The following is a 27,504-nucleotide window of genomic DNA, read 5'->3' as shown; positions in this document are numbered from 1 at the left end:
CCCTGCCGTCACAGACGTAGTTAGCTCTTCACACCCAGCTATGTCTGTTATTACACGTGTTCTCACTGACTCCATGCTGCTGATTAGCAATGTGACTGCTCACCAGCGCTCTAGCCCACACAGCTAGAAAAGCACGCTGGTGAAGGCTGCAGAGGAGGGCGCAGGGATTGTGCCGCTTCTCTCACATACAAGTATCCGAGGTGTCGGGAAGTGTCCGCTCAATGAGTCCTCACTTACCTGCTAGCAAGAAAACAACATGAGAAGGCAGGGCACACACACACCCGGACAGCAGGGCGCGCACACCCGGACGGCAGCGATCTTTTTGAGGTAATGATGTCACCGGAAGGGGCGGGGCCTGCAGTCCACTGAGGGGAGTATCCGAGGTCCTCGCTCCAGCAACTCCGATGTATTCACCTCAGCACTGAAGCGTCTCCAGCGGGGTTGGTAAAATGAGGTCCACAAAAAATCACCTCCGATCTAGTCAGCTCAGCACTGAAGCGTCTACATCGGAGTGGCTATGGTGAGATCCTCAAAAAATCAACTCCAATCTAGACGCAATCATACCGGTTACCTCTGCCTCAACCAAGATGGCGTCCTCAGTGTACGTCACTGCAAGTGCGACGGGAGCACGTGCGGCTGTGCTGAATGATGACGACAGAGCAGTTGCTTGTAAGTTAGTGTTTGGGTTTCCATGGAGACGCGACGCCTCTGTGCGAGTGGGAAGCTGCAGGGAAGATCCACTAATCCTGCGTGTATTGTATTATGTTCGTATATTATCTATCTATCTATCTCATATGTATCTACCTATCTCATTTATCTATCTAATATCTATCTCTCTCATATCTATCTATCTCTCTCTGATATCTATCTCTCTGCAATCTATCTCATATCTATCTAATATCTATCTATCTTTTTCTGTTTATCTATCTATCATCTATCTGTCTATCTAATATCTATCCATTTATCTAATATTTATCTATTATCTATCTAATATTTATCTATCTAATATCTATCTCTTATCTATCTATCTATCTATCTTTCTATCTATCTAATATCTATATTTCTAATATCTATCTATGTATCTATCTATCTATCTCTGTTTATCTATCTTTCTATCTATTATCTATCTAATATTTATCTGTTTATCTAATATCTATCTATCTGTTTATTGATCTATCTATCATCTATATATCTATCTAATATCTATCTATTTATTCATGTTTATCTAATATCTATCTATCATCTATCTGTCTATCTAATATCTATCTATCCATTTATCTAATATTTATCTATTATCTATATAGCTAATATTTATCTGTTTATCTAATATCTATCTATCTATCTATGTTTATCGATCTATCATCTATATATCTATCTAATATCTATCTATTTATGTTTATCTAATATCTATTATCTATCTAATATCTATCTTTCTCTGTTTATCTATCATCTGTCTGTCTATCTAATATCTATCCATTTATCTAATATTTATCTATCTAATATCTATCTAATATTTATCTGTTTATCTAATATCTATCTATCTATCTCTGTTTATCGATCTATCTATCATCTATACTGTATATCTATCTAATATCTATCTATCTATCTATCTATCTATCTATCTATCTATCTATCTATCTTTCTATCTATCTATCCCATATCTATCTATCCATCCCATATCTATCTATCTATCTATCTATCTATCTATCTATCTATCTAATATCTATCTATCTTTCTCTGTTTATCTATCTATAATCTATCTGTCTAGCTATCTCTAATATCTTTCTATTTATCATCTATCTATGATCTATCTATTACCTATCTATCCATTTATCTAATATCTATCTATCTAAAATCTATCTATGCAATGTCTATCTATATATCTAATATCTCTCTACCGATCTGTCTATCGATCTGTCTATCTATTATCTATATAATAGCTATCTATCTTTCTTTCTCTGTTTATCATCTATCTCTCTAATATCTATCTATTATCTCTTATATCTATCTATTATTTATCTAATGTCTATCTATTATTTATCATCTATTTATTATCTATCTAATATCTATCTATCTGGCATCTATCTGTTATCTGTCTAATTTCTATCTATCGATCTATCTATCTATCTAATATATATCTGTTATCTATCATCTATCTATTATCTATTTAATATCTATCATCTATCTAATAGCTATCTATCTTTCTCTTTTTATCTATCATCTATCTATCTAATATCTATCTATTATCTATCTTATATCTATCATCTATCTATTATCTATCTATCATCTATCTATCTAATATATATCTAATATGTAGCTATCTTTTTCTGTTTATCTATCGATCTATCTGTCTATGTATCTAATATCTATCTATTATCTATCATCTATCTAATACCTATGTATCTATCTAAGATTTATCTATTATCTATCTAATAGCTATGTATCTATTATCTATCATCTATATATCTATCTATTTTCTTTATATCTAATATCTATCTATCATCTATCTATTATCTATCATCTATCTAGCTAATATCTATATCTGTATATCGATCTATTATCTATCTATTATATACTAGATGGTGGCCCGATTCTAACGCATCGGGTATTCTAGAATATGTATGTGTGTATATAGCAGCCACATAGTATACAGCACAGCCCACGGAGCACAGACAGCCACGTAGTGTATAGCACAGCCACGTACAGTAGTATATAGGAGCCATGTAGTATATAGCAGCCACGTAGTATATAGCACATCCCACGTAGTATATAGCACAGTCATGTAGTATATAGCACAGCCATGTAGTATATAACACAGCCCACGTAGTATATAGCACAGCCACATAGTATATAGCACAGCCATGTAGTATATAGCAGCCACGTAGTATATAGCAGCCACGTAGTATATAACACAGCCACGTAGTATATAACACAGCCACGTAGTATATAACAGCCACGTAGTATATAACACAGCCCACGTAATATATAGCAGCCACGTAGTATATAACACAGCCATGTAGTATATAGCACAGCCCACACAGTATATAGCACAGCCCATGCAGTATATAACACAGCCCACGTAACACAGACAGCCACGTAGTATATAGCACAGCTACATAGTATATAGCATAGCCACGTAGTATATAGCAGCCGCTTAGTATATAGCAGCCACTTAGTATATAACACTGCCCACGTAGTATATAGCACAGCTGCGTAGTATATAACACAGCCCACGTAATATATAGCACAGCCCACGTAATATGTAACATAGCCCACGCAGTATATAACACTGCCCACGTAGTATATAACACTGCCCACGTAGTATATAACACTGCCCACATAGTATATAGCACAGTCCACGCAGTATATAACACTGCCCACGCAGTATATAACACAGCCCATGTAGTATATAACACTGCCCACGTAGTATATAACACTGCCCACATAGTATATAACACAGCCCACGCAGTATATGACACTGCCCACGTAGTATATAACACTGCCCATGTAATATATAGCACAGTCCACGCAGTATATAACACAGCCCAAGTACTATATAGCAGTGTGGGCACCATATCCCTGTTAAGAAAAAAAAAATTAAAATAAAAAATAGATATATACTCGCCCTCCGGCGGCCCCCGGATCCAGGCGAGGCGTTTAGCGATGCTCCTCGCGACTCTCCGGTCCCAAGAATGCATTACGGTCTTGCGAGAGCGCTACGTCATCATCTCGCGAGACCGCAATGCTTGGCCCGGAGCGTCGTGAGGAACGGGAAAGGCGCTGGAAGGTGAGAATAGTACGCATAGGCATAGGCAGCATCAATAGTAGAAAGTTCGTCACATAGGGTTAATAGCAGCATTAACAGACTGCGTTACACAGTCGGTTTAACGGACTTCTACAACGCTATGTGGGTGGCGGGCGCTGACTGGAGGGGAGTATGGAGGGGGCACTGAGTGCAGGGGAGTAGGGAGCGGCCATTTCGCGGCCGGACTGTGCCCGTCGCTGATTGGTCATAGCCAGCTGGCCGCGACCAATCAGCGACTTGGGATTTCCGTGCCAGACAGACAGACAGAAAGACAGACAGAAAGACGGAAGTGACCCTTAGATAATTATATAGTAGATCATCTATCTATCTATCTATCTATCTATCTATCTATCTATCTATCTATCTATCTATTATCTATCTACAGCTCTGGCAAAAAGTAAGAGACCACTGCACAGTTTTATAAAAATTAGCTTCTCTCCATGTCTAACAGCCCTTCCATTCCAGTGTCCGTTGAATTCCAACCAGAGTACACCTCATTCTACTTAATGTGCTTCTGATTAGGTGATCACCTGAACTAAATCTTATTTAAGGAAGGAAAGTATAAAAAACACTGCTGTGGTGTTAACAATCCTCTCGCAATAGGACAAGTTGGATGGCAAAACAAGTGCTAGTAATATCCCAAAAGTAATAGAAATGAAAAAAATAACTTTTAACCATGCCAAAGGAGTTGAAAAGAAAAGTCTTGAGTGAGGAAAAGAAGATCTCAATTCTGGCTTTACTAGCAGAGGGACACAGTGAGCGTCATGTTGCCTCCATCCTTAAAATTTCTAAGATGGCAGTCCTGCCAGGACTCTGAACATTTTTTATTACCTTTTTTTGCATTACTGCCCTTTTCCAAGATGGCGTCTTTGGTCTCGTGCACTGTGTCTTCCTGCTATAAAACTCCACCCCAGCCTTCAGTCTGTGCTAGAGTATTCTGCCTTGCATCCAGCTCCTGACCTCTGGTGACTCCCTGGCTATATACCTGTGAACCTGTGGGTGTTATCCTGCTACTCTGCTCTGAGTTCCTGCTGCATACACCAGTTCCAGTAATCCTCCTTCATCTGCTGCTCGTGTTTACTTCCATCTGCATTTGCTGGACATGTAAGCTGTTGCTGCTTTGCAAGAACCTGAGACTGTTACCGAGACCTCCCTGGTTGAGCTAAGATATTGTTTGAACTGCCTTATAAGCATATCTATCTGTGTTTTGGACTAAGCAAGGACTTATTCGTGTCAAGTATCCTCAAGAATAATTGTGCTTCATAGACTTTCTGCGTGATTGCATTTTCCTCTAAAGTTTCCTATAGTCTGCTGAGCTGCATTTGATATTTGCACCAAGTGTTGTGGACTTGAGTTTCTCTCTGCACCTGTTTGAATCACCGTGTGATAATATAGACTTTACCACTTATAAAACTGTGTCCTGTAGTTGTCTTGTTCCACACAAAGAGTCTCCTGAGTTATCCCCTATAATTATTACAAGTCCATTACAACAAGGTCAAGCAGCAGACATTGGGACAACAAAGCTACAGACCGGCAGAGGGCGAAAATGACTCTACACTGACCGGGATGACCGTCATCTTATTCGAATGTCACACAACAACCGCAGGATGACATCAAGTGACCACAAAAGGAATGGCAAATGGCAGCTGGGGTGAAGTGCACAGCAAGAACAGTTCGTAACAGGCTCCTAGAAGGCAGGACTCAAGTCATGTAAAGCTAGAAAAAAGCCTTTCATCAATGAGACACAAAAGAGAGCCAGGCTGAAGTTTGCCAAAGACCATAAGGATTGGACCAAGAACTGGAGTAAGGTAATCTTCTCTGATTAGCCTAATTTTCAGCTTTGCCCAACACCTGGTCGTCTAATGGTTAGACGGAGACCTGGAGAGGCATACAAGCGACAGAGTCTTGCACCCACTGTGAAATTTGGTGGAGGATTGGTGGTGATCTGGGGATGCTTCAGCAAGGCTGGAATTGGGCAGGTTGTTCTTTGCGAAGGACATATGAATCAAGCCGCATTCAAGGTTATCCTAGAAATAGAGTTGGTTCCTTCTGCTCAGGCAATGTTCCCCAACTCTGAGGGCTGTTTCTCCAGCAGGACAATGCGCCATGCCACACAACTAGGTCAATCAAGCTGTGGATGAAGGACCACCGCATCAAATCCCTGTCATGGCCAGCCCAATCTCCAGACCTGAACCCCATTAAAAACCTCTGGAATGTAATCAAGAGTAAGATGGATAGTCACAAGCCATCAAACAAAGAAGAACTGAAAAATCTGACAAACAGAACATTTTGCAGTGGTCTCTTAATTATCTATCTATCTATCTATCTATCTATCTATCTATCTATCTATCTATCTATCTAATATCTATTTGTCATCTATCTATCTATCCATATATCTATATATCTATCTATTATCTATCTAATATCAAAAAAGTTGAGGCAGCACACCAAGTCCAAAGTTACAAAGGGTTCTTTAATAGCCCATGTGGCGACGTTTCAGTCCGGGGTACAGACCTTTCTCAAGCCTGAGGTCCATCAAATGTTCCAGCCTTTTTCTTCTCTTCACTAAGACCAGGAAAAGTTGAACATACTGTGTATAGTTAAAGCATTCTCCACTGTGATTGAGAGCTTTGACGAACTGCTTCATCAATCCAAGTTTTATGTGTATGGGAGGAAAGACAATATTCTTCCTATCCACTAGAGGATCATGGATGACATTCTTATCTCCAGACGCCAAACTCTGTCGCTGAGGCCATTCAGTTTTCACCCAATGCTCTGCTGTAGCTCTACTGTCCCAGTAGCACAGAAAACAAGGGTGTTTTGTGTACCCTCCTTGCAGACCCAAAAGAAAGTTAACCATTTTCAAATCAACACAAATTAACCACCCAAATTAAACTAAATTTACCTTAGTGAACCATATAAACCGGCACTTTTCAAACACTAATATTTATCATGTAATTCATGAAAATGGGCTATATACCTATAGCACAAAAGCGTGATGTGATAGAGAAATTATAAGATCAGATTTGAATTCAGCATCCTCAAATTAGTCTAAAACTGTTCTTAAAGTCCATCCAGAACATTTTTTATTTTTTTTGTAGACCAGTGTTATCTATCTATCTAATCAACTATTATCTATCTATCTAATCGTCTGTCTAATGAATAGATATTCATTCATCAATGACTAGCTTATTCATTCATTTGTATCTATGAATGATTATATGCACCCACATATGTAAATATATACACACACATATATATATAATCACACATATTCACATCCATATACACAAACATATACAGTATTTCTATAACAATAAACTAGGTAGATTATTAAGTGAATAAGATGCTTGGTCTGTACATAGTGATTCCAGTATATTATGTCAAGCACTGCTCATATAAGAGGGTTGGGGCCCATGCTTGCAATGGGGGCCCACCAGGGGATTTTCCTGTTGTCCTGTGGGCCAGTCCAAGTCTACACACACACACACACACACACATATTTACATACATACATACGGTAAATAGATATCTCGCACACACTTACAATTAGGTCCAGAAATATATGGGCAGTGACACAAGTTTTGGCATTTTAGCTGTTTACCAAAATATATTCAAAATACAGGGATATAATCAAAATGGGCTTATAGTGCAGTACAGACTCTAAGCTTTAATGAGAGTTATTCATATCCTAATTGGAGTAAAGGTTTCAGAATTACAGCCCTTTAACCCCTTCACCCTGGGGCGATTCGATTTTACGTTTTTGTTTCTTTCTTCCCAGAGCCATAACTTTTTTAAATTTGCAATATAGCCCTATGAGGGCTTGTTTTTTTGCAGGATGAGTTGTACTTTTGAATAACACCATTGATTTTACCATATAGTGTACTGGAAAATGGGGAAAACAATTTCAATTGCAGTGAAATTGCAAAAAAGCGATTCCACAATAATTTTTTTTTTTTTTTTAAATTTACATTGTTCACCATATGGTAAAACTGACCTGACATTATGATTTCCCAGATCAGTACAAGTATGAAGATACCAAACATGTATAGGTTGTTTTTTATTTAAGTGGTGAAAAAAAATTTGAATTTTTTTTTTACATTTGTCATGATTTTCCAAGACTTGTAGCGTTACATTTTTCATGATCTGGGGCTGGGTGAGGGCATATTATTTGCAGCGTGATCTGATGTTTTTACTGATACCATTTTGGGGTAATTGTGATGTTTTGATCACCTCTTCTTGCAATTTATTGCAATGTTGCGATGATCAAAAAAAGTAACTTTGGCGTTTTTAGTTTTTTTCTCACTACGCCATTTACCGATCGGATTAATTTACTTTATAATTTGATAGATGGAACATTTTTGAATGCAGCAATGCCAAATATGTGTATTTTTATTTATTTTTTATATTTTGTCTTATTCTTAATAGGGCAAAAGGAAGGTGATTTAAAGGGAATCTGTCACCTCAAATTGGCGGGCTATGTAAATGTCCCGTGTCCGGTCTGATGGGCGGTGTTTCGTCTTCTTTTTTCCTCCACTCCATCCTTCCCCACTGTTCGCAATATTTTCGGGAATTTGAGTAGGTGTCCTCCATAGTTCGTACGTCCGCAATGCAATCTTGCCTCGCGCACGCGCAGTATGCTTTGCCCAACTGCGGGAAAAGTCGAAAAGCATTACTGCGCATGCGCTGGCGCACTATGTCGCCACAACATTGCATTAAAATGCAGTAACGGGCGATCAAAAGATCGTATCCACACCAAAATAGCATCATTAAAAACGTCAGTTCGGCGCACAAAATATAAGTCCTCACCCAGCTCCAGATCACAAAAAATGGAGACACTGCGGGTCTCGGAAAGTGACGCAATTTGTTTTGGTTTTTTTTTAACAAACCTTGGATTTTTTTTTACCATTTAAATAAAAAATAACCTAGACATGTTTAGTGTCTACAAACTCGTAATGACCTGGAGAATCATAATGGTAGGTCAGTTTTAGCATTTGGTGAACACGTAAAAAAAAAAGTTAAAACAATAGTTGTGAAATTGCACTTCACCACACTTGGAATTTTTTCCCCATTTTCGAGTACACGATATGGTAAAACCAATGATGTGTTTCAAAAGTACAACTTATCCCGCAAAAAAACAAGCCCTCACATTGCCATATTGACGGAAAAATTTAAAAGTTATGGCTCTGAGAACTAAAAGGGCTGTGTCTTGAAGGGATTAAACAGGGATTTAATAGTCCCTTTAGAAGACTTAAGCTGCAATCTCTGATCGCTTGTGCTCTACATACAGTAGCTTCAGCAAAAATATAGCAAAAGTCACGATCTCCTGTGAAGACCCCGGCTGTCATGACAATCCATTGGCGCCCTGCGATCACGTGACGGGTGCCAATGGGCAGGACTTGTGATGCACTTCCAGACGGCACATCTTAAATGCTGCTGTCAGTGATTGACAGCAGCATTTAACTAGTTAACAGCCATGGGTGGATCTCTGACCTCCCCACTGCTGTTAGAGGCACTTGATGCCTGAATAAATTAGCCATTAAGTGTGGGGAAGAGGAGGGCTCAGTGCCAGAGCCAGCATCAAAGGCAGGGACACGACCGAGAAAGGGTTAATACGTAGCTGCCTCTTTTTAAAGGGATCAGAGGTAATTGGACAGTTATTTCAAAAGCTCTTCAATTGGCTGCAAGAGCTATTTCTTCATTAATCCATCATCAATTAAGCAGGTAATATGTCTGAAGCTGATTCCAGGTGTGCAATTTGCATTTGGAAGCTGTTGCTGCGAACCCACAACATGTCGTCAAGTGAGCTCTCAATAGAAGAGAAACAGACCATCATTAGGCTAAAAAAAGAAGAAATCCATCAGAGAAACAGCAGAAATGTTAGAAGTGGCCAAATCAACAGTGTGGTACATTCCGCCAAAAAAGAACGGTCTTGTATGCTTGGAAACTCAAAAAAGCTTGGATGTCCACGGAAGACAACAGTGGTGGATTATAGCAGAATCCATGGTGAAGAAAAACTCCTTCATAACATCCACCCAAGTGAAGAGCACTTCCCAGAAAGAAGAGAAGACCTCATGAGAGCAACTCCAGAGGATTCACCACAAGGTGCAAACTATCAATTAGCCTTAAAAATAGAAAGATCAGATTAGACTTTGCAAAAAAATGTTTTAAAGAAACCAGTCCAGTTCTGGAAAAGTATTCTTTGGACAGATAAAATTAAGGGGAAGACTTGGAATGGCTCATGATCCAAAGCACGCCACATCCTCTGTAAAACATGGTGGAGGCAGTGTGATGGCATGGGCATGCAAGGCTTCCAGTGTCACTGAGTCAATAGTGTTCAATTATGATGTGACTGAAGACAGAAGCAGCCGGATGAATTCTGAATTGTACAGTACAATACGTTCCACTCAGATTCAACCAAATGCGGCAAGATAGATTTGACGGACCTTCACAGGACAGATGGACAATGACCCAAAAAATACTGAGAAAGCAACCGATGAGTTTTTAAGGCAAATAGAATATTCAGCAATGGCCAAGTCAGTCACCAGATCTCAACCCCATTGAGCAGCATTTCACATGCTTAAGACAAAACTTAAGGCAGAAAAACCCACAAACAAATGACTGAAGTCAGCTGCAGTAAAGGCTTGGCAAAGCATTACATAGGACGAAACCCAGCGTTTGGTGATGTCCATATCTTCCAGACTTCAGGCAGTCTTTGCCTGCAAATAATTCTTTGCAAAGTATTAAAAATTAACATTTTATTTAGGTAAAGTTAATTTGTCCAATTACTTTTGAGCCCCTGAGATAAGGAGGCTTTGTAGAAAAAAATGGTTGCAATTCCTCAACGTTTCACAGGATATTTTTGTTCAACCCCTTCTTATTGAATCTGAAAGTCTACACTTCAATTACATCTCAGTTGTTTCATTGTAAATTAAAATTAGGGTCATCAAGATCCCAAATCATAAAGATTCGGTCACTATATAGGTAAAATATTTCTGGACCTAACTATGCAGTTGTTTTCAAAAGTACAACCCCGGCAGAATTTTTGCTTTCTTGTCCTTTTTTCAGAGAATATGAATGATAACACCAAAACTTTTTCTCCACTCATTGTTAGTGGTTGGGTGAAGCCATTTATTGTCAAACTACTGTGTTTTCTCTTTTTAAATCATAATGACAACATAAAACATCCAAATTACCCTGATCAAAAGTTTACATATCCCATACCTTAATACCGTGTATTGCCCCCTCTAACATCAATGACAGCTTTTGTGTTAGTTGTGGATGAGGTGCTTTATTTTCTCAGGTGGTAAAGCTGCCCACTCTTTTTGGCAAAAAGCCTCCAGTTCCTGTAAATTCCTGGGCTGTCTAGCATGAACTGCGCGCTTGAGATCTCCCCAGAGTGGCTCAATGATATTGAGGTCAGGAGATTGAAATGGCCACTCCAGAAAATTCACTTTGTTCTGCTGTAGTCAATGACAGGTCGACTTGGCCTTGTATTTTGGATTGTTGTCATGTTGGAACGTCCAAGTACGTCCCATGTGCATCTTCCGGGCTGATGAGTGCAAATTTGCCTACAGTATTTGCTGATTGCTGATAACATGCTGCATTCATATTTCCTTCAACTTTGTCCAAGTTTCCTGTGCGTTTGTAGCTCACACATCCCCAAAACATCAGGGATCCACCTCCGTGCTTTACAGTAGGAATGGTGTTCTTTTCATCATCGGCCTTGTTGATCTCTCTCCAAATTCATCCATGACATTTATGGTTGTAGCCAAAAAGTTAAATTTTTGTCTCATCACTCCAAATTACCTCGTTACAGAAGTTTTGAGGCTTGTCTGTGCTGTTTTTCATATTGTAGGCGAGATATTTTGTGGCATTTGTTCAGTAATGGCTTTCTTCTGGCGACTCGACCATGCAGCCAATTTTTCTTCAAGTACCTCCTTATTGTGCATCTTGAAACAGCCACACCGCTAGTTTTCAGAGAGTCCTGTATTTTAGCTGATGTTATTTGTGGGTTTTTCTTTGCATCCCTTACAATTTTCCTGGCAGTTGTGGACGACATTATTGGTCTACATGACTGTGGTTTTGTTTTTACAGAGCCCCTGATTTTCCATTTGTTATTCACAGTTTGAATGCTGCTGACTGGCATTATCAATTCCTTGGATTTTTTTTTATCCCTTTCCTGGTTTATACAGTTCAACTTCCTTTTCCCATAGATCCGTTGGCAGTTCTTTTGCTTTCCCCATGACTCACAATCCAGAAATGTCAGTAGCTGGATGAAAGATGCAAGAGTCAGTCTGGATCCCAGAAACTCACTCAGCTTTTATGCACACACACTGATTATAAGCAAACAGGTCACAGGTGAGGATGTTACCTTTAGTAGCCATTCACACCCATTTGTGTCAACTTCTGTGCATGTTAGGCCAAAATCACCAGGGTATGTGAACTTTTGATCAGGGTCATTTGGATGGTTTGGGTTGTCATTATGATTTAAAAAGAGAAACCACAGTAGTTTGACAATAAATGGCTTCACCCAACCGCTAACCATGAGTGGAGAAAAAGTTTTGGTGTTATAATTCATATTCTCTGAAAAAAGGCCAAGAAAGCAAAAATTCTGCCAGGGTATGTAAACTTTTGAGCACAACTGTATATACTGTAGATGTAAAAGTAGTTATTTAAGATATACTGTATATTATATATTATATTATAATGAATGTATTTGTTATGTTCGTTTTTTTCCAGATCCCTGGAGTTTAATGTCTCTTTGATGTCAGTGCCGTGTCATCCCATCTAATAGTGTAGAGCGTTGTTGCTCCTCTTTTCTAGGAACATGCCGTTGAAGGTTGTGGTGGAGCTGCAGGTCCATGCAGTAAGTGATTGTACAGTTATGCACTGTATCTAAGATCATGTAATAACCATGACAAATGTACATCTCATCTGTTTCCTTTGTAGGTCACATGCCCCGGAGTCTTCTTGCCCGATAAAGACAACGTATTTCTCAATGTTGGTATATTGGGCCAATTTAAGGAGACAAGATGCCTTCCTGCCATGTTCCCACTTCTGTTTCATGAAAAAATGAGGTTTGAAAAGGTGAGAAGGATGTCATTTTTATGTTTCATGGTATCAGCTATCACCAACTAGTTTAGTTCCTAGTTTTCAACCTTTTTAGCATGAGGAAACTGGAAAAATGTTTCTCTTATGAAACCCCCTACTAAATGTTTTCTTTTTTTGAAAGAGAAAAAATGCAAAAAATAAGTAATTCAGGCATGGAATTCGTTCAGTGACCATATTGCAAACTGAATTAGAACCCCAGGTGTCAGACCCCCAGATGAAAATAGACCACATACATCAGACATCTCAAGACCCCTAAATGAATCAGTACTCTAACTCAGACACCAATCCCATAAATGAAACCCTAAAGTGAGGGTCCTGACCCTAGATCAGTCGGGATCCTGCATACAGGTGTCATGTCGGACGCTGTTCACACTAGGGCGTACGACAGACCGGTAATTCCTCATTCGTCCACTATATGCTCAGTGGCGCCGGCTAGATTGATCCAAATTGTCCGGGGTAAATCTGGCTGGTACTCGGGTTGGAGGCTTAGTCACGCCCATTGCCTTTAAATAGTTTTGCTGGGCTTTGGGCGTCGCCGATTATAGCTTGTGTCTTGTGCCTGGTGATCTCGGTCTGGAGTGGTGGTCTAGGAGAGGAAATATCGTATCTGGTGGTGTATTATCCTTCGTTATATTTCTCCTTCCTATATTTGTATTTGTTTTGCCCTGTGCACATTATAGTGTTTTCCTGTGTGTCTGCGGCGTGGTGCGTTTTTTAGTTTTCCCTGTCTGTGCTTTCTGTAGGTTTTGGTGAGAGGTCTTATCACTGGGTGGCGGGTGGAGGTTTCAGCTTAGTACTGAAACAGGACTCAGGGTCAGGCCTGGCGGCCCAGACATGCACACCTTCAGTGTAAACTCTGGGAGAGGGACAGACAGGGTTTCCCTAGTTTGAGGGATATTGCAGGGGCCCGAGTAATCAGCTGTAGTCTACCCAGTACCCCCGTGACAACAGGATATATGTAACAGAGCAGACAATATATTGATGCTTTTTGGCGTCAGGACCCTGTAGGTGCCACCACACGTAGGCACCTGATTCTGACCTTGCTTACTGGCCATGAAGAGCCTGTTGTGGTAGGAGGGACTGTGTACCAGGGTCGTAATTATAGTGCTTGCATCTGCACCCGGATCCAGGAGCCTAAAAGGTCCCTTTGGCCCATATGAGGAGAAGAATACAAATGTGATAGTTGTTTGGCATGCTGGAGATTTTAGCTTAGAGTCCATGTCACTGCTCTGCAGTGTACAGCATTGTAGAATCAATAGGAAATGATCCAAATGAAATTGTGCTATCAATACATATAAACCAGTCCGAGACACCAGGTCACTCCATCTGGAGAGGAATGTAAGATGATCAGAAAAAGCACAAAAAAACAATAATGTAGAAAAATTACTTGACAATCTTTATTATTACAATTATTACATTCAAAAGTTTAAATAAAAAGATGCCTCAAATGCAAGGGACGCATCCAGCTAGGGACCCTGTTAAACGTCTATAGCAAAGACAATGATGATGAATTTTAAAAAATAAATAAAAGTTAATCTGAAAATGTATAGAATGCATATATTCATGAACAGACCAATTCATAAATTATAAAGTGCATGTGCAGAGAAGGGTATATTCAACGAATATAGGCAGACAAAGTGATACTTGAAGTCCAGGGGCTGAATGCAAAATCTCCCTTGTGAATTATAGTGCTCTGATTAGAATAAACAGGTGGGACAGCAAAGCCTCGTGCTAGTACCTAGCATTGGATGAGATAAGTAGTAGATTGGATTAATACCATCAACACTGACTATGGATACAAATAGGCATGGGCAAAAAGCCCTAAGAGGATAACTTACTAGATAAGGTGCAGGTCCGTGCCGCGTCCCTCAACCCCGACGCGTGTTTCATCCACACTTCTTCGGGGGATGCCTGGTTTAAGTGTACAGCATTGTGTAGGCTAGTAGATCTGTAATGTGTTCTTTAAAAGTAGAAAGTGCCAATACTGATAATCTTTGAGTCCCAAATTTTCAAACATCCTTTACATACCACGTAAAATATACGTAGTGTAGCTGCCCTCAAAAGCCACACCAAAACTGGACATTTTCACACAGATACAAGGAAGTGAGTAAAATCTGAGATGAAGATCCCCAGCAGATAGGACCGCTATGATGAATTTTTACCTTCTTTTTCTAATAGTTTGTTAAAACGTTATTTAGCTTCCTTGTTCTTTACCTTCTGGCGCCATTTCATCAGTACGAATAACTTAGTTACTTCCTTCTCCTTTTCAGATTTTTCAGAAGGCAGTAGACCCAGCAACGGTGGTGGAATTACTACAGAGTGAGTGGGAACGTGTGAAAGAGCTGGGATTAGGAAGGTTCCTCACTTATTTCCAACCCCTTTCCTGTTATTTCTCTCCTTCGTTCATCTTCATTCACTTTCTATGTTTAGTAAACGGAATCTAAATGCTCCAGTAGTTGCCACAATGTGTTCTAAAAATGATTTTCTGTACATAAGTCCGGGCTTTTAAGCTCTTGTAAAAGAAGTGACCTGTCCATTCTTCTTGCATTTTCTGCATGGAAGTCAATGGGAAAGGTCAAAAAATTGCCAGAAGCGACCGGACGTCTTTTAGAGCATTTTGTAAAAGTTTTTGCTTAAAGGGAAACTTACACCTGATCCACGGGCAGTATATAAGAGGCCTTGGCTGTATGATCTCAGCATTATACAAGTGCTTCTCACAAAATTAGAATATCATCAAAAAGTTAATTTATTTCAGTTCTTCAATACAAAAAGTGAAACTCATATTATATAGAGTCATTGCAAACCTAGTGATCTATTTCAAGTGTTTATTAAATTAGAATACTTTGTAACACCAGCTGGAAAAATGATTTTAAAATCCGAAATGTTGGCCTACTGAAACGTTCAGTGCCTTGCGAAAGTATTCGTCTCCCTGGAACTTTTCAACCTTTTCCCACATATCATGCTTCAAACATAAAGATACCAAATGTAAATTTTTGGTGAAGAATCAACAACAAGTGGAACACAATTGTGAAGTTGAACGAAATTTATTGGTTATTTTAAATTTTTGTGGAAATTCAAAAACTGAAAAGTGCAATATTATTTGGCCCCTTTAACTTAATACTTTGTTGTGCCACCTTTTGCTGTGATTACAGCTGCAAGTCGCTTGGGGTATGTCTCTATCAGTTTTGTACATCGAGAGACTTAAATTCTTGCCCATTCTTCTTTGGCAAACAGCTCGAGCTCAGTGAGGTTTATGTTTATCTTTATGTTTGAAGCATGATATGTGGGAAAAGGTTGAAAAGTTCCAGGGAGCCGAATACTTTCGCAAGGCACTGTATGTTCAGTAAATGCACTCAATACTTGGTCGGGGCTCCTTTTGCATCAATTACTGCATCAAGAAGAAGGCATGAAGAAGTCTCGACGAAACGTGCGTTGGGGCGGCGGGGACCAACCGGCCGTCTGCACCCAGGTGTATTATGTAAGTACATCATGCCTGTATCTATTGTAAACTATTTATTCTAAGTTTATGGTCTTATCTGGCCTCCTATGCACTGTGCACCTTATTCATTTACTATGTGGTTCAGTGAAGTGCTTTACTATTACTAAGCACTTGCACAGACTTAGTGTCTAGCCTGCCTTTATACACTTCACAGGCCATTGATTTGATACTTATATTTTTAGTACTTTCATCCTCCTGGTGTGTTGGGCCTGTTGTGTCCCATTATTGGCTTCCTGTGGTTCTCTTTTTATTTTTCATTTTTTGTATTTTCTCTTTAATAAAATAAATATGGATTATACTCAATTGTGGTCTGTAGACCTATTTTTTGCTGACATCAATGCGGTGTGGCATGGAGGAGATCAGCCTGTGGCACTGCTGAGGTGTTATGGAAGCCCAAGTTGCTTTGATAGCGGCCTTCAGCTCATCTGCATTGTTGGTTCTGGTGTCTCTCATCTTCCTCTTGACAATACCCCATAGATTCTCTATGGGGTTAAGGTCAGGCGGGTTTGCTGACCAATCAAGCACTGTGATACTGTTGTTTTTAAAGCAGGTATTGGTACATTTGGTAGTGTGGACAGGTGTCAAGTCCTGCTGGAGAATTAAATTTACATGTCCATCACTGTGTCAAGCCACTCATGACAACGCCAGAAGCACCTTACCTGGGCCAAACAGAAAAAGACCTGGACTGTTGCTCAGTGGTCCAAGGTCTTGTTTTCAGATCAAAGTAAATTTTGCATTTCATTTGGAAATCAAAGTCCCAGAGTCTGGAGGAAGAGTGGAGACGCACACAATCCAAGTTGCTTTAGGTCTAGTCTGAAGTTTCCACAATCAGTTAGGGGAGTCATGTCATCCGCTGGTGTAGGTCCATTGTGTTTTATCAAGACCAAAGTCAGCGTAGCCGTTTACCAGGAAATTTTAGAGCACTTCATGCTTCCCTCTGCCGACAAGCTTTTTAGAGATGGTCTTTTTCTGTTTGGCCCAGGTAAGGCGCTTCTGGCGTTTTCTATTGGTCATGAGTGAAGATGAGAGACACCAGACCCAACAATGCAGATGAGCTGAAGGCTGCTATCAAAGCAACCTGGGCTTCCATAACACCTCAGCAGTGCCACAGGCTGATCGCCTCCATGCCATGCCGCATTGACGCAGTATTGCGTATTGAGCGCATTTACTGAACATACATTTCAGTAGGCCAACATTTTGGATTTTAAAATCATTTTTGAAGCTGAAATTATAAAGTATTCTACTTTACTGATATAATGACTTTTGGGTTTTCATTGGATGTAAGCCATAATCATTAACAGAAATAAACACTTGAAATACATCACTCTTTTTGTAATGACTCTTTATAATATATGAGTTTCACTTTTTGTATTGAAGAACTGAAATAAATTAACTTTTTGATGATATTCTAATTTTGTGAGAAGCACCTGTATCTCTGAATTTGTTGTGGCGTTTCAGATAAAAAACGTAGTTTGAGAGCTGACAGGGACTAAGCTGCACGATAGACCAGTCAGACAGGTGGATCCCTGGCGTCTTCTCTTCACCCTCTGGAGAGAAAAAACTCTCCCTATTCTGATACAGTGACTGGCGGCATTGTGAATGGCCGGTATGTGTCGCAGAGACAGAGGTTGTCCTCTGCGCTGTAAGCCCGAAATGTTGTTGTTCTTTGACTTGTTGTTCCACAAGTGATTGTTTAGTTATAAGGGGGGCTTGCAGGGTTAGTTGGAGAGCTGGGCGGGACTGACTAACCACACACACCTCCCACCTATGGGGGTGGTTACAGCTACATAATGTGACCAGGGTTTGGGTCACATGTTCAGTGTATGGACCGGAATGGTCAGTGTGTAAGGTCCTGGATGGCCTGTGTGTTGGAATGTGCTGGAGTGGACTGGATTCCTGGAAGCACATGGTGGGGCCATGGACTGAAGGCCTATGTGTTGGAAGGTCCAAGGAGTGGACTTCCTGGAAAGCACATGGAAAGGCCATATGTGCAGAGTCTGTGACGGCACTGCGTTGGGGGTCTACAGTTCTTCTGCGGGTCTGGACTGTCGTCAGTGCCCTGTTCACAAGGACGGTGATCCCAGTAAGGCAGCTTTCCCCAGGAGAGAGGACTAAGAGGAGTCAGCGTGTGGCGCAGGAGCTCCTGTTAGGTAACTCCATACAAAGGGGGTTACGGGCAATGAAGTACCTGCCATTGGAACAGACTGTCGGTGCTTGTGGTGTTCCGTGGACATTAATGACCTGTTCGTGATTCGGTTTATGCTGACTAAATAAACCAATTAGGCTGTTTTTGTGAGAAACCATGCCTGAGTGCTTTAAACCCGTTGCCAAGCGAGTGTCCCCCAACACAGTCAGGGAGCGCTATCTTACACTATATGCACACGCACAGAGAGACAGGCCTGTCACGCCAGGGCAGCGGCCGTGCAGAAACCATCAGGGACAAGCCCTCGGGGACCCACCTGTCCAACTAGTCTCTGTTGAAGCTTGGTCTCAGGCAGCTTTTAAAACGTTTCTCTCTGAAACACATCAGCATTTCAGGGTTAAAAAAACATGGCTGAGATCATGCAGCCGGTGTTTGATACTTGCTGCCCATGGATTGGTCAGATTGGGCACCAAGTACCAGCTGTCAGGTTCCCTTTGAAAGCAAAGTTAGTGGTTCCATCATTGTTCAGTGGAGGACAGAAGAACGACGGAAAACTGACAGTGATAAAGATGTCACAAAGATTATAGAAGGCAAACAGTACAACATTTTTAATCAAACCTGACTCATGTTAATAATTTTAGCCCAGAACACAGGTATTTAAGTAAAAAAAAATGTTGCTACTGATGGACAACCTTATTTACAGCTTATGTTTTATAAGCAACTTAGGTATATGTTGTTTTTTATATTTAACTAAATAATTGTCTTTTCTATATATTTTACCCTCCCCGCAGTATTTTACCTCTAACACTTACGCATGTTTTCTTTTGTCTTTTCTAGAGCGCAATGCGGGTTTTGAATTGGTGCAACTTAATTCATTAGGTAAGATTTTAGCCTAGAATTTCTCTAGATGTATTATGTAAAGATTCACACATGGCAATTGAAATTAAAGAAGCACTCCTCCTCCCATCAAAGTTTTTATCCTCTTAATATATCGCAATCATCATATTATATTGCACTATGTATTTACAATTGCTCATTTTACCTTTCTACCCAGTAAATTCTTCTCTTTTCTGTGCTCTATTTAGATACAGGAAGTCTCTTGTCCCTGCAAAAATCATTCCCTTTTTCAACTCCTGACCCAGCTGCTGTGCTTCTCCCACTGGCTTTGAGTTTTGCAGTGACTAATGACTCATACAGGGAAAATTGATCTCCTGTTTCTACATTTAGCCTAGAAGGATTAATCTAGCCATAATCATGTGATATCATACAGCTAATGGAAAAGAGAAGAATTAAGTGGATAGAAAGGCAAAATGAGCAATTGTAAGTACACAGTGCTATATAATATCATGATTGGAATATATTAAGAGGATAAACACTTTAATGGAAGTGCTGGTTTGTGCCACGACTGCAAGTTATGATGGGATACCTGCTGATTACTGGATGTCCCATCACTTGGACCACCACTGACTGGGAGAGGGTCACATTGTTGAATACAGCAATAGTAGAGTATAGTGGAGCACTGCCGCAATAGCGGACACAGACCGAAAAGAACAATAGTGGGCCCTTTACAGTTCAATAGCTCATCAAAGTGCACAATTCTATCCGCTTTGGAGGTAGAGGTGGACCACCTTACCTCCCAGACCCCTTTGTGTTTATTCATTGTGTAGAGGCGTATCTCTATGCAGCTGTGCTCAGAGATGTGCTATTACCTAGATCCCGTCTTATTTACCTACTGTTATAGTAATGACTTTTGTGTCAGGTTAAGAGCTTCTTTTAAAGGGATCGTTCTACTGAGGATGGTACCTTAGCTGCCAAAATGGAAGCTGCATATGTAGGAACAAATGGATCACACTGAATCCTCCACAAATTGGTGACTCTATGGCATTAATAGTCTAATATTTCTTACCAAAACAGAATGTTCATTGTACATTTTGTGGCTTCTTTTATGGCTGATCATGATGCTTCCTACTATATCTGTACATAATATGTGGGTCTTTCTGCTCTTTTCCATGTGAATTTGCTTTTTGTGATCAATCACAATAGATTACGTGTAGGTATCTTTACAACATGTCTTCTGACTAATGGAAGTGTGCTTCATCAAAGGGATTATGTGGATTAAAGGAAGCCATTTTGTATAAAATACGAGTTCATCTATTGCTTGAGGCTTATCCAGACCTACTTCAAAGAAATGTTGAAAGGACCACTTCTTTAATTTATTTCATATGTACGCACGCCAGAGACACAGATTAAGAACATAATGCTTCTTCATGTGCATCTGGGAATCATTCACACATTTACACATTCATGAGCTTGCCAGGGGTCAATAATGCATGATTTCCTGATCCCAAACCATATGTATTCTGTTATAGCGGTGTTAATTATTTGTATGAATTCATATTTTCAGTCCACTTTTCTTTTTCATGTTAGTTTGCTCAATATTAGACCAGGACTACATGGCAGCAGTCACGGGCTTCTGTCACTTGTATTGTGGTCTACCATGGGAACGTTCCATGCGCTTTGCAACCAAAAATCCAGGAGATACTGATAATGGGTAGGAACCACAACGTAAGTTGTGACAAGTAACAGGGCATTCTGCAAAACAACCACACGTACAACTAGATTCAATATTGCAATGCGGCCAAAGTTGCCTCTTAGGCTACGTTCACACTTCCGTCTTTTTAGATCCGTCACAATGTGTCGTTTTGGGAAAAAAAACACATCCTGCAAATGTGCCCGCAGGATGCGTTTTTTTCCCATAGACTTGTATTGCCGACGGATCGCGACGTATGGCCATACGTCGTGTCCGTCATTCACTGGATGCGTCGTGTTTTGGCGAACCGTATTCACGAAAAAACGTTCAAGGGAACGTTTTTTCGCACGTCGCATCCTGCACTTTGGAGTGCGTATGCCGGGCGGAGATCTCTAGCTCCTCCCTGGGACTTTAGAATGGGCAGAGGATGCGTTGAAAAACTGCATCCGCTGCCCACGTTGTGCCGAATTTTAACAACGTCAGTCGGTACGTCGCGCCGACACTTTGTGATGGCCCCGTACCGACGGAAGTGTGAAAGAAGCCTTAGTCCTAGCCTTACAGTGGGTTTACACCACCTGACTTTCGGCATTAAAGACCATTCATTGGTAAATATGTACTTAACTAGATGGAGGCCCGATGCTATCGCATCGGGAGGGCAGTAATGTCACGATGGGGGCAGGCTTTGCAGCATTGAGAATCTCTCCCTCATGTGCTCACCCACCTATCCACTGTCTCTTTCCCCATGTGCTGACTTCTCCTGTCTGTGCTCTCTTCTTTGACCTGTCTACCCCATCTTCTATCCCCCCTGTCTCTGTCCTTCCTGTGCTGTGTTCTCCCCTCAAAGACAATACTGACATTACAGCAGGAGATTGCAGAGGATACATTTTGTGAGGTAAAATATTTTTAGAAAACAGTTAGTGAAATATTTTACCTCACAAAATTAATCCACTGTTGTGATCACCTGATGTAATGTCAGTATTGTCTTTTGATTCCTCCCCTGCCCAGAAGATGTGGTATGCTCCGTACACGGTCAGACACAGTCAATTTTTAAAATGAACTTTCATTCGTGGGAAAACCCCTTTAATGTGACCGGCTTCCTCTGCCTGTAGACACATCGCGCATCTGTCGCCGGGATCAGCCGAAGGATTCACTGCACCTGCGCGCAATTCGCGCAGGCGCAGTAAATCAGACCGCCGCCATCTTTGTGCAGACAGATAGCGGCGGTCACATTAAGGCTGCCGTCACACTAGCAGTATTTGGTCAGTATTTTACATCAGTATTTGTAAGCCAAAACCAGGAGTGGAACAATTAGAGGAAAAGTATAATAGAAACATATGCACCACTTCTGCATTTATCACCCATCCCTCGTTTTGGCTTACAAATACTGATGTAAAATACTGACCAAATACTCCTAGTGTGACAGCAGCCTAAAACTGCGCATGCACTCCTCCTGTACAAAGATGGCGGCAGTCAGTGAATCATTCGTCTGATCCTGACGGCGGCGTGTTCGCGACGGTGTTCCACTGGTGGTACCACGCAAGAGGCTGTGTGAGTGTGTGTGTGAGTGTGAGAATGTGAGTGTGAATGTGAGTGTGAGACTGAGTGTGTGTGAGTGGGAGTGAGAGAGTGTGAGTGTGAGAGTGAGTGTGAATGTGTGTGTGAGAATGTGAGTATGTGAGGGTGAATGAGTGTGTGAGAGTGTGTGTGGTGCGTACAGCGTATAGAGTGTGTGTGTGTGTGGTGCGATGGTGTTCCGCTTGTGGTACCGCGCAATAGGTTGGTACCAGCAGCAGTTTCCATATTGAGACACCCATCACTTGGGTGTCTCAATATGGCTGTCGGTGAACTTCCTCCACTTGGAATTCTGCGATACGGTAACAGCTGGACAGAACAGGAAATGAAAACATTACAAGGCAATTATATAAACAGATAATGCCCACTGGGCAATCTGTAATAGATCGTTTAGTGTGCATACGCTGCCATTGTTCTCGGAAGTGCGACTTTTCTTGACCCAGGATGAAACGATTCCGAGAACGATGATGTTTTGAGCAGCACATAAGAAAATATAACCCAACAAACTATGAAGGCTCATTCTCAGTAATTCTGCACTGTTAATTGACCCTTAATGCTGATGAAAATCTCTAGATTCACTAGAGAATAAAAACTTCAAAAGAGTTGTATTTTTTTGCTACAGAAATGTAGCAAATGGTTGTGGCAGTTTGTCATCAGTTTGTCTGTTTTTACCATCAGTGTACAGTCCGTGTGTCCGTTTTTACCATCAGTGTACGGTCCGTGTGTCCGTTTTTACCATCAGTGTACGGTCCGTGTGTCCGTTTTTACCATCAGTGTACGGTCCGTGTGTCCGTTTTTACCATCAGTGTACGGTCCGTGTGTCCGTTTTTACCATCAGTGTACAGTCCGTGTGTCCATTTTTACCATCAGTGTACAGTCCGTGTGTCCATTTTTACCATCAGTGTACGGTCCGTGTGTCCGTTTTTACCATCAGTGTACGGTCTGTGTGTCCGTTTTTACCATCAGTGTACGGTCCGTATGTCCATTTTTACCATCAGTGTATGGTCCGTGTGTCCGTTTTTTCCATCATTAGTGTTTTTCACAGATGGATAAAGAAATAAATTACAAAGCTTCTCATTTTCTTTGCAATGTAAACACGTACAGCACACGGATGGCACATGAGTGACACACTGACGCCATCCATGTACTGTACGTTTTTTTCATGGACCTATAGTCCATATGTACACATATACGGAGATCTACGGGGAATAAAAGTCAGAGGAGGACTTCTTTAAGTACACCATACAACTCTCTAAAGGGCTAAGAACCGACCATGTTTCATCCAGACACCAGGTGGCGCTATAGTCTTATTCATTTCAATGCAAGTTTCCGGTAACAGATTTCTATCCAGTGCTTTCCTTGTCTAGTTGAGAAGCTAGTAACATATTAAAATCATTTCTGTTAACATGTACATGGTTCCTGAATATTTTGGAATTGTAAGAATGCTAGAAACGTCAGAAGTTATATTTTTAACACCCTCAATGATTTGGTTTAGTAGTTACAAGCTGTAACAAATGGTAAGGAAAAAGCAAGATGTAGGCCAAGCTCACATGGCTCCTATAAAGGGGCTAGTCTGTGGAACATATGTAGAGATTACAGTTAAAACATCATCCATATCGTAAAAAAAAAGTCTGTACACATTTTTGGACATAATGCTAATTTTTCCTGAGATTTTCATCGTTTCTCAAAATAACAGCCACTTCTGGCCTCAACCTTAACATGTGCTTTTAAATAACGTGGTTCTCCAATACAATGACATTGATGTTCTATATTGATGACATATTCTCAGATCATCAGGATCGGCCATCAGTATCAGATTGGTCTGGTAACGAAACCTGGCAGCCCCACCGATTAGCTGCTACCCAGATGTTAATAGTGGACCTACCAGAAACAAATGTGCCACAGATCCATCTGGGGATTGGTGGGGGTGTCGGGTGTCGGACAGCCACAAATTTTATATAGATGACCTATCCTAAGGATAGCTCATTAATGTCACTAGAGTGAAAGACCCCTTTAAATACTCCGACAGGTTTCTGTAGGAGCTAAGAAAGGGACATATTGGGCAACTGAATATTTAATGGCCAGCACAATTTGTTGGAATATTGCTAGCGACTTCTGGGATAACAACCCTTGAGATGATGCTCAACTTTGAGCAAAAAGACAATCCAATAAGTGTTTTAGGTAGAAGAAGTAGGACACCTGTAAATATAATGACAGTATTAATGATGGCCATTAATAACCGACATATAAACATTATACTAACTCAATACGATAAACTATACACACAGTAAATATGAATAGAACCACAACATATCGGTAGATACCTGTACTAGGTATGTGGTCACAGAATATGTACAGCAGTCTTACATTACATTCTATTACTTATATAATGTGCAAACATAAGGGAGAGAGGGACCATGGATAACTGACGCCTATAAAATGATGTGCTTACTCCGCACCAGGGATACCCCTGTGATGTGTAAAGCTGTGCCAATTAATACTAACAGATCTCCAAAAGTATTTCTACCAGCATGGAGAGTAACTTTAGTGAGTATAGGGGTTGCATTCACATAATCGAGCCATGGAGCCCAATAGGACCCAAAAGGTCCCTTTGGCCCTTAATAGAAGACCAATACTATAAAAGACCTGTGATAGAAAGGACTCAGAGATTCTGCATTGGGGCCTATAATCTTCAAGTTATGCCACTTATACTAGCTTAAAAGGGTGTTCTGATGTCATGAAATTGGTGTAATTAGCATGAAAGAGGTAACTTTGCAGTTGACTTGCCTTTTTCTATTTGCTGTGGATCTCTTGATACATCTTTTATCTTACATAGTGTACAGATTGTTGGCATGGAGATCGACTACCACCTTGCTCGGTTTGTGCATTAACTACATTGCAGGTTAAGGAGTAAACTCCTGAGAAAGTGGTTGGCTTTTTCCAGTTCATTGATTTTTTTCACTGACAGAAGGTTACCGTGTTACAATAGAATAAACTCAGCAGTAGAATGAAGCTACTGAACCCGAACTGTCACTCAAGGGAAAGTGCCCGCCCCTAATGCTACAAGGAAGTGAAGAGACTGCAGAGCTGGTATTGCTCATGGCACAACTTCAGAATAATCCTTTAAGCTTAATAATTTCTATTATGTGGAAAAACCGAAAGTCTCATTTGTACTTTTGCTTCACATTGCAAATATCATCTCTAAATACAAAATCTGTGTTACATAGCATTCTACGGCTGAAAGCACAATGTGAGTAATAACCCACTATTCTCAAAGAAAATGTAATAGGTTGTGCAGAAAAAAGATAGCTAAAGGTTCATTTCCCATGTGAAAGTTTCATTCTGTAAATGTAAATTTCATTCTTCTCTTAATTGCCTTTTATATTCATTTTCTCTTTGGGAAAAGGAAATACCTGCTCTTGTGTTTGAGACAGTAAAATTATAATACCCTTAATGAGGCCTTGTGCAGTATAAGAATAGGGCAATACACAGTCTGTTTGCAACCAAAGTTTTGATCAGAGTGTGCTCATAGTGTGATCCGATTCTCTCAGATGAGCGTAAAATGTCTTCCATCTTCTCCATTCTGTCAGTCCATGGAAATCGGACTGCACTCTGATGTCATCCGAGTGTAGTCCAATGGTTTCCATGGACTCATTGACTTGCCAAGAACCTGTACAAGAATTGCATCTGTTATGCGTCTGGGGTCGAACCCTTGATTCTGTGCCTTGTGGTCGGCTTCTAAGTCTACCAAGCCACAGCAGGTACACCTTTTCTCCAGGTGTTCAGTTTCTGATATCCCTGCTTCAGTCTTTTTAGGGTAACAGATGTTTACATTTACTCATTTGTCTGCCCTATCACCATTCGGGTGCGTTTTTATATATCTTCCCATTGATGGTATTTCCTGCTGGTGATAGTCTAATTTAGATGTCCAGCCATACTGCTGTAGATTAAGCCAGTCAATGAAAGACCAGCTAGGGTTTATCTCTCTACTGTTTACCCTTTTTACCCTGCACCTATCTTCTGTTTCTTTTTAGGAAGTAGGCAGCATATTGTGTAACAGTACAGTACGTACTTACCGTAATCCTTTATTTTGTATTTTGTGGTTTATTCTACTCACTCTGGGATCTCTTTCTATTTCAGCACACTTTCCTTTTTGTAGGTAATTTGCATTCTGTTCTGCCCTCTCCGATTCTTTATGAGAAACGTGAAGCCCTTGATGGCCTTTCAGGCAGCATAGGTCCGAGGTGCCATAGTGTAATGTATTGTACAGTCTATTTAGAGTCTTGTGCTTGGGTGCGAGGAAGACACAGTAGACAGAGGTTTAGTTTTGACTTGCTTGTATTACTGCATACAAGTATGCCACAGGGATAAAGGCTTTACACAATTGCAGGTACACAGGCAGGAGACACGGCAGGTGACATGGCAGGTCAGAGCAAACGTTAAGTTCAACAAACTGGTCCAGAGTCTCTCTCTCTGTTACTTCCCTTGCAAATGTAGATTCGCATGCTGCAGAGTTCCAGTGTCTACAAGTGTCCCAGAGATCCACAGTAGAAGATGGAAAGAATACTAAGTCCAAGACTTCCAGGAGCAGGTCACAGGCTAACTGCAGACATGAGTCAGAAGCACTTATTGAACAGCTGAGGCTGATTAAAAAGGCAAGTGACAGAGAACAGGGTGGAAACATAGAAGCTAGAAACTCCATACTTACTCAGGGCAAAGTAGCTGCAGCAGGACAAAGGAAAACGGTCGACGGAAAAGTTAGGTTTCAGTAACAGAAAATAACAGCAGATATAGCAAAGATACTGAGAACCTTACATCACTCCCCCTTTAGAGACAGCGTC

General features: G+C 40.6%; 2 protein-coding genes across 10 annotated transcripts in view; one reads left to right on the top strand and one right to left on the bottom strand.

The window, feature by feature from the left end:
• The window catches only part of CDC37L1 (cell division cycle 37 like 1, HSP90 cochaperone), a 33,846-nt gene extending 33,471 nt beyond the window's left edge, over positions 1-375 (bottom strand). For both annotated transcript variants that reach the window (XM_077249149.1, XM_077249150.1), the window contains exon 1: positions 238-375. The gene's annotated coding sequence lies outside the window, so the exon portion shown is untranslated. The remainder of the gene's footprint in view (positions 1-237) is intronic.
• SPATA6L (spermatogenesis associated 6 like) overlaps positions 217-27,504 on the top strand; it is a 94,425-nt gene continuing 67,137 nt past the window's right edge. For 4 of the 8 annotated variants that reach the window (XM_077249147.1, XM_077249141.1, XM_077249144.1 and 1 more), the window contains exons 1-5: positions 646-764; positions 12,548-12,674; positions 12,758-12,895; positions 15,190-15,238; positions 19,399-19,440. In XM_077249147.1, the coding sequence (XP_077105262.1) occupies positions 12,636-12,674; positions 12,758-12,895; positions 15,190-15,238; positions 19,399-19,440 (268 nt within the window). In that variant the 5' untranslated portion in view covers positions 646-764; positions 12,548-12,635. Of the gene's footprint in view, positions 328-529; positions 765-12,547; positions 12,675-12,757; positions 12,896-15,189; positions 15,239-19,398; positions 19,441-27,504 lie in introns of those variants that run through there. The other 4 variants (XM_077249148.1, XM_077249142.1, XM_077249146.1 and 1 more) reach the window with 3 other exon arrangements.

Source organism: Ranitomeya variabilis, chromosome 1, assembly GCF_051348905.1.
Source record: "Ranitomeya variabilis isolate aRanVar5 chromosome 1, aRanVar5.hap1, whole genome shotgun sequence".
In the NCBI taxonomy this organism is placed as follows: domain Eukaryota; kingdom Metazoa; phylum Chordata; class Amphibia; order Anura; family Dendrobatidae; genus Ranitomeya; species Ranitomeya variabilis.
Note: the sequence above shows the minus strand (reverse complement) of the source record. Positions and strands in the feature narration are given on the sequence as shown.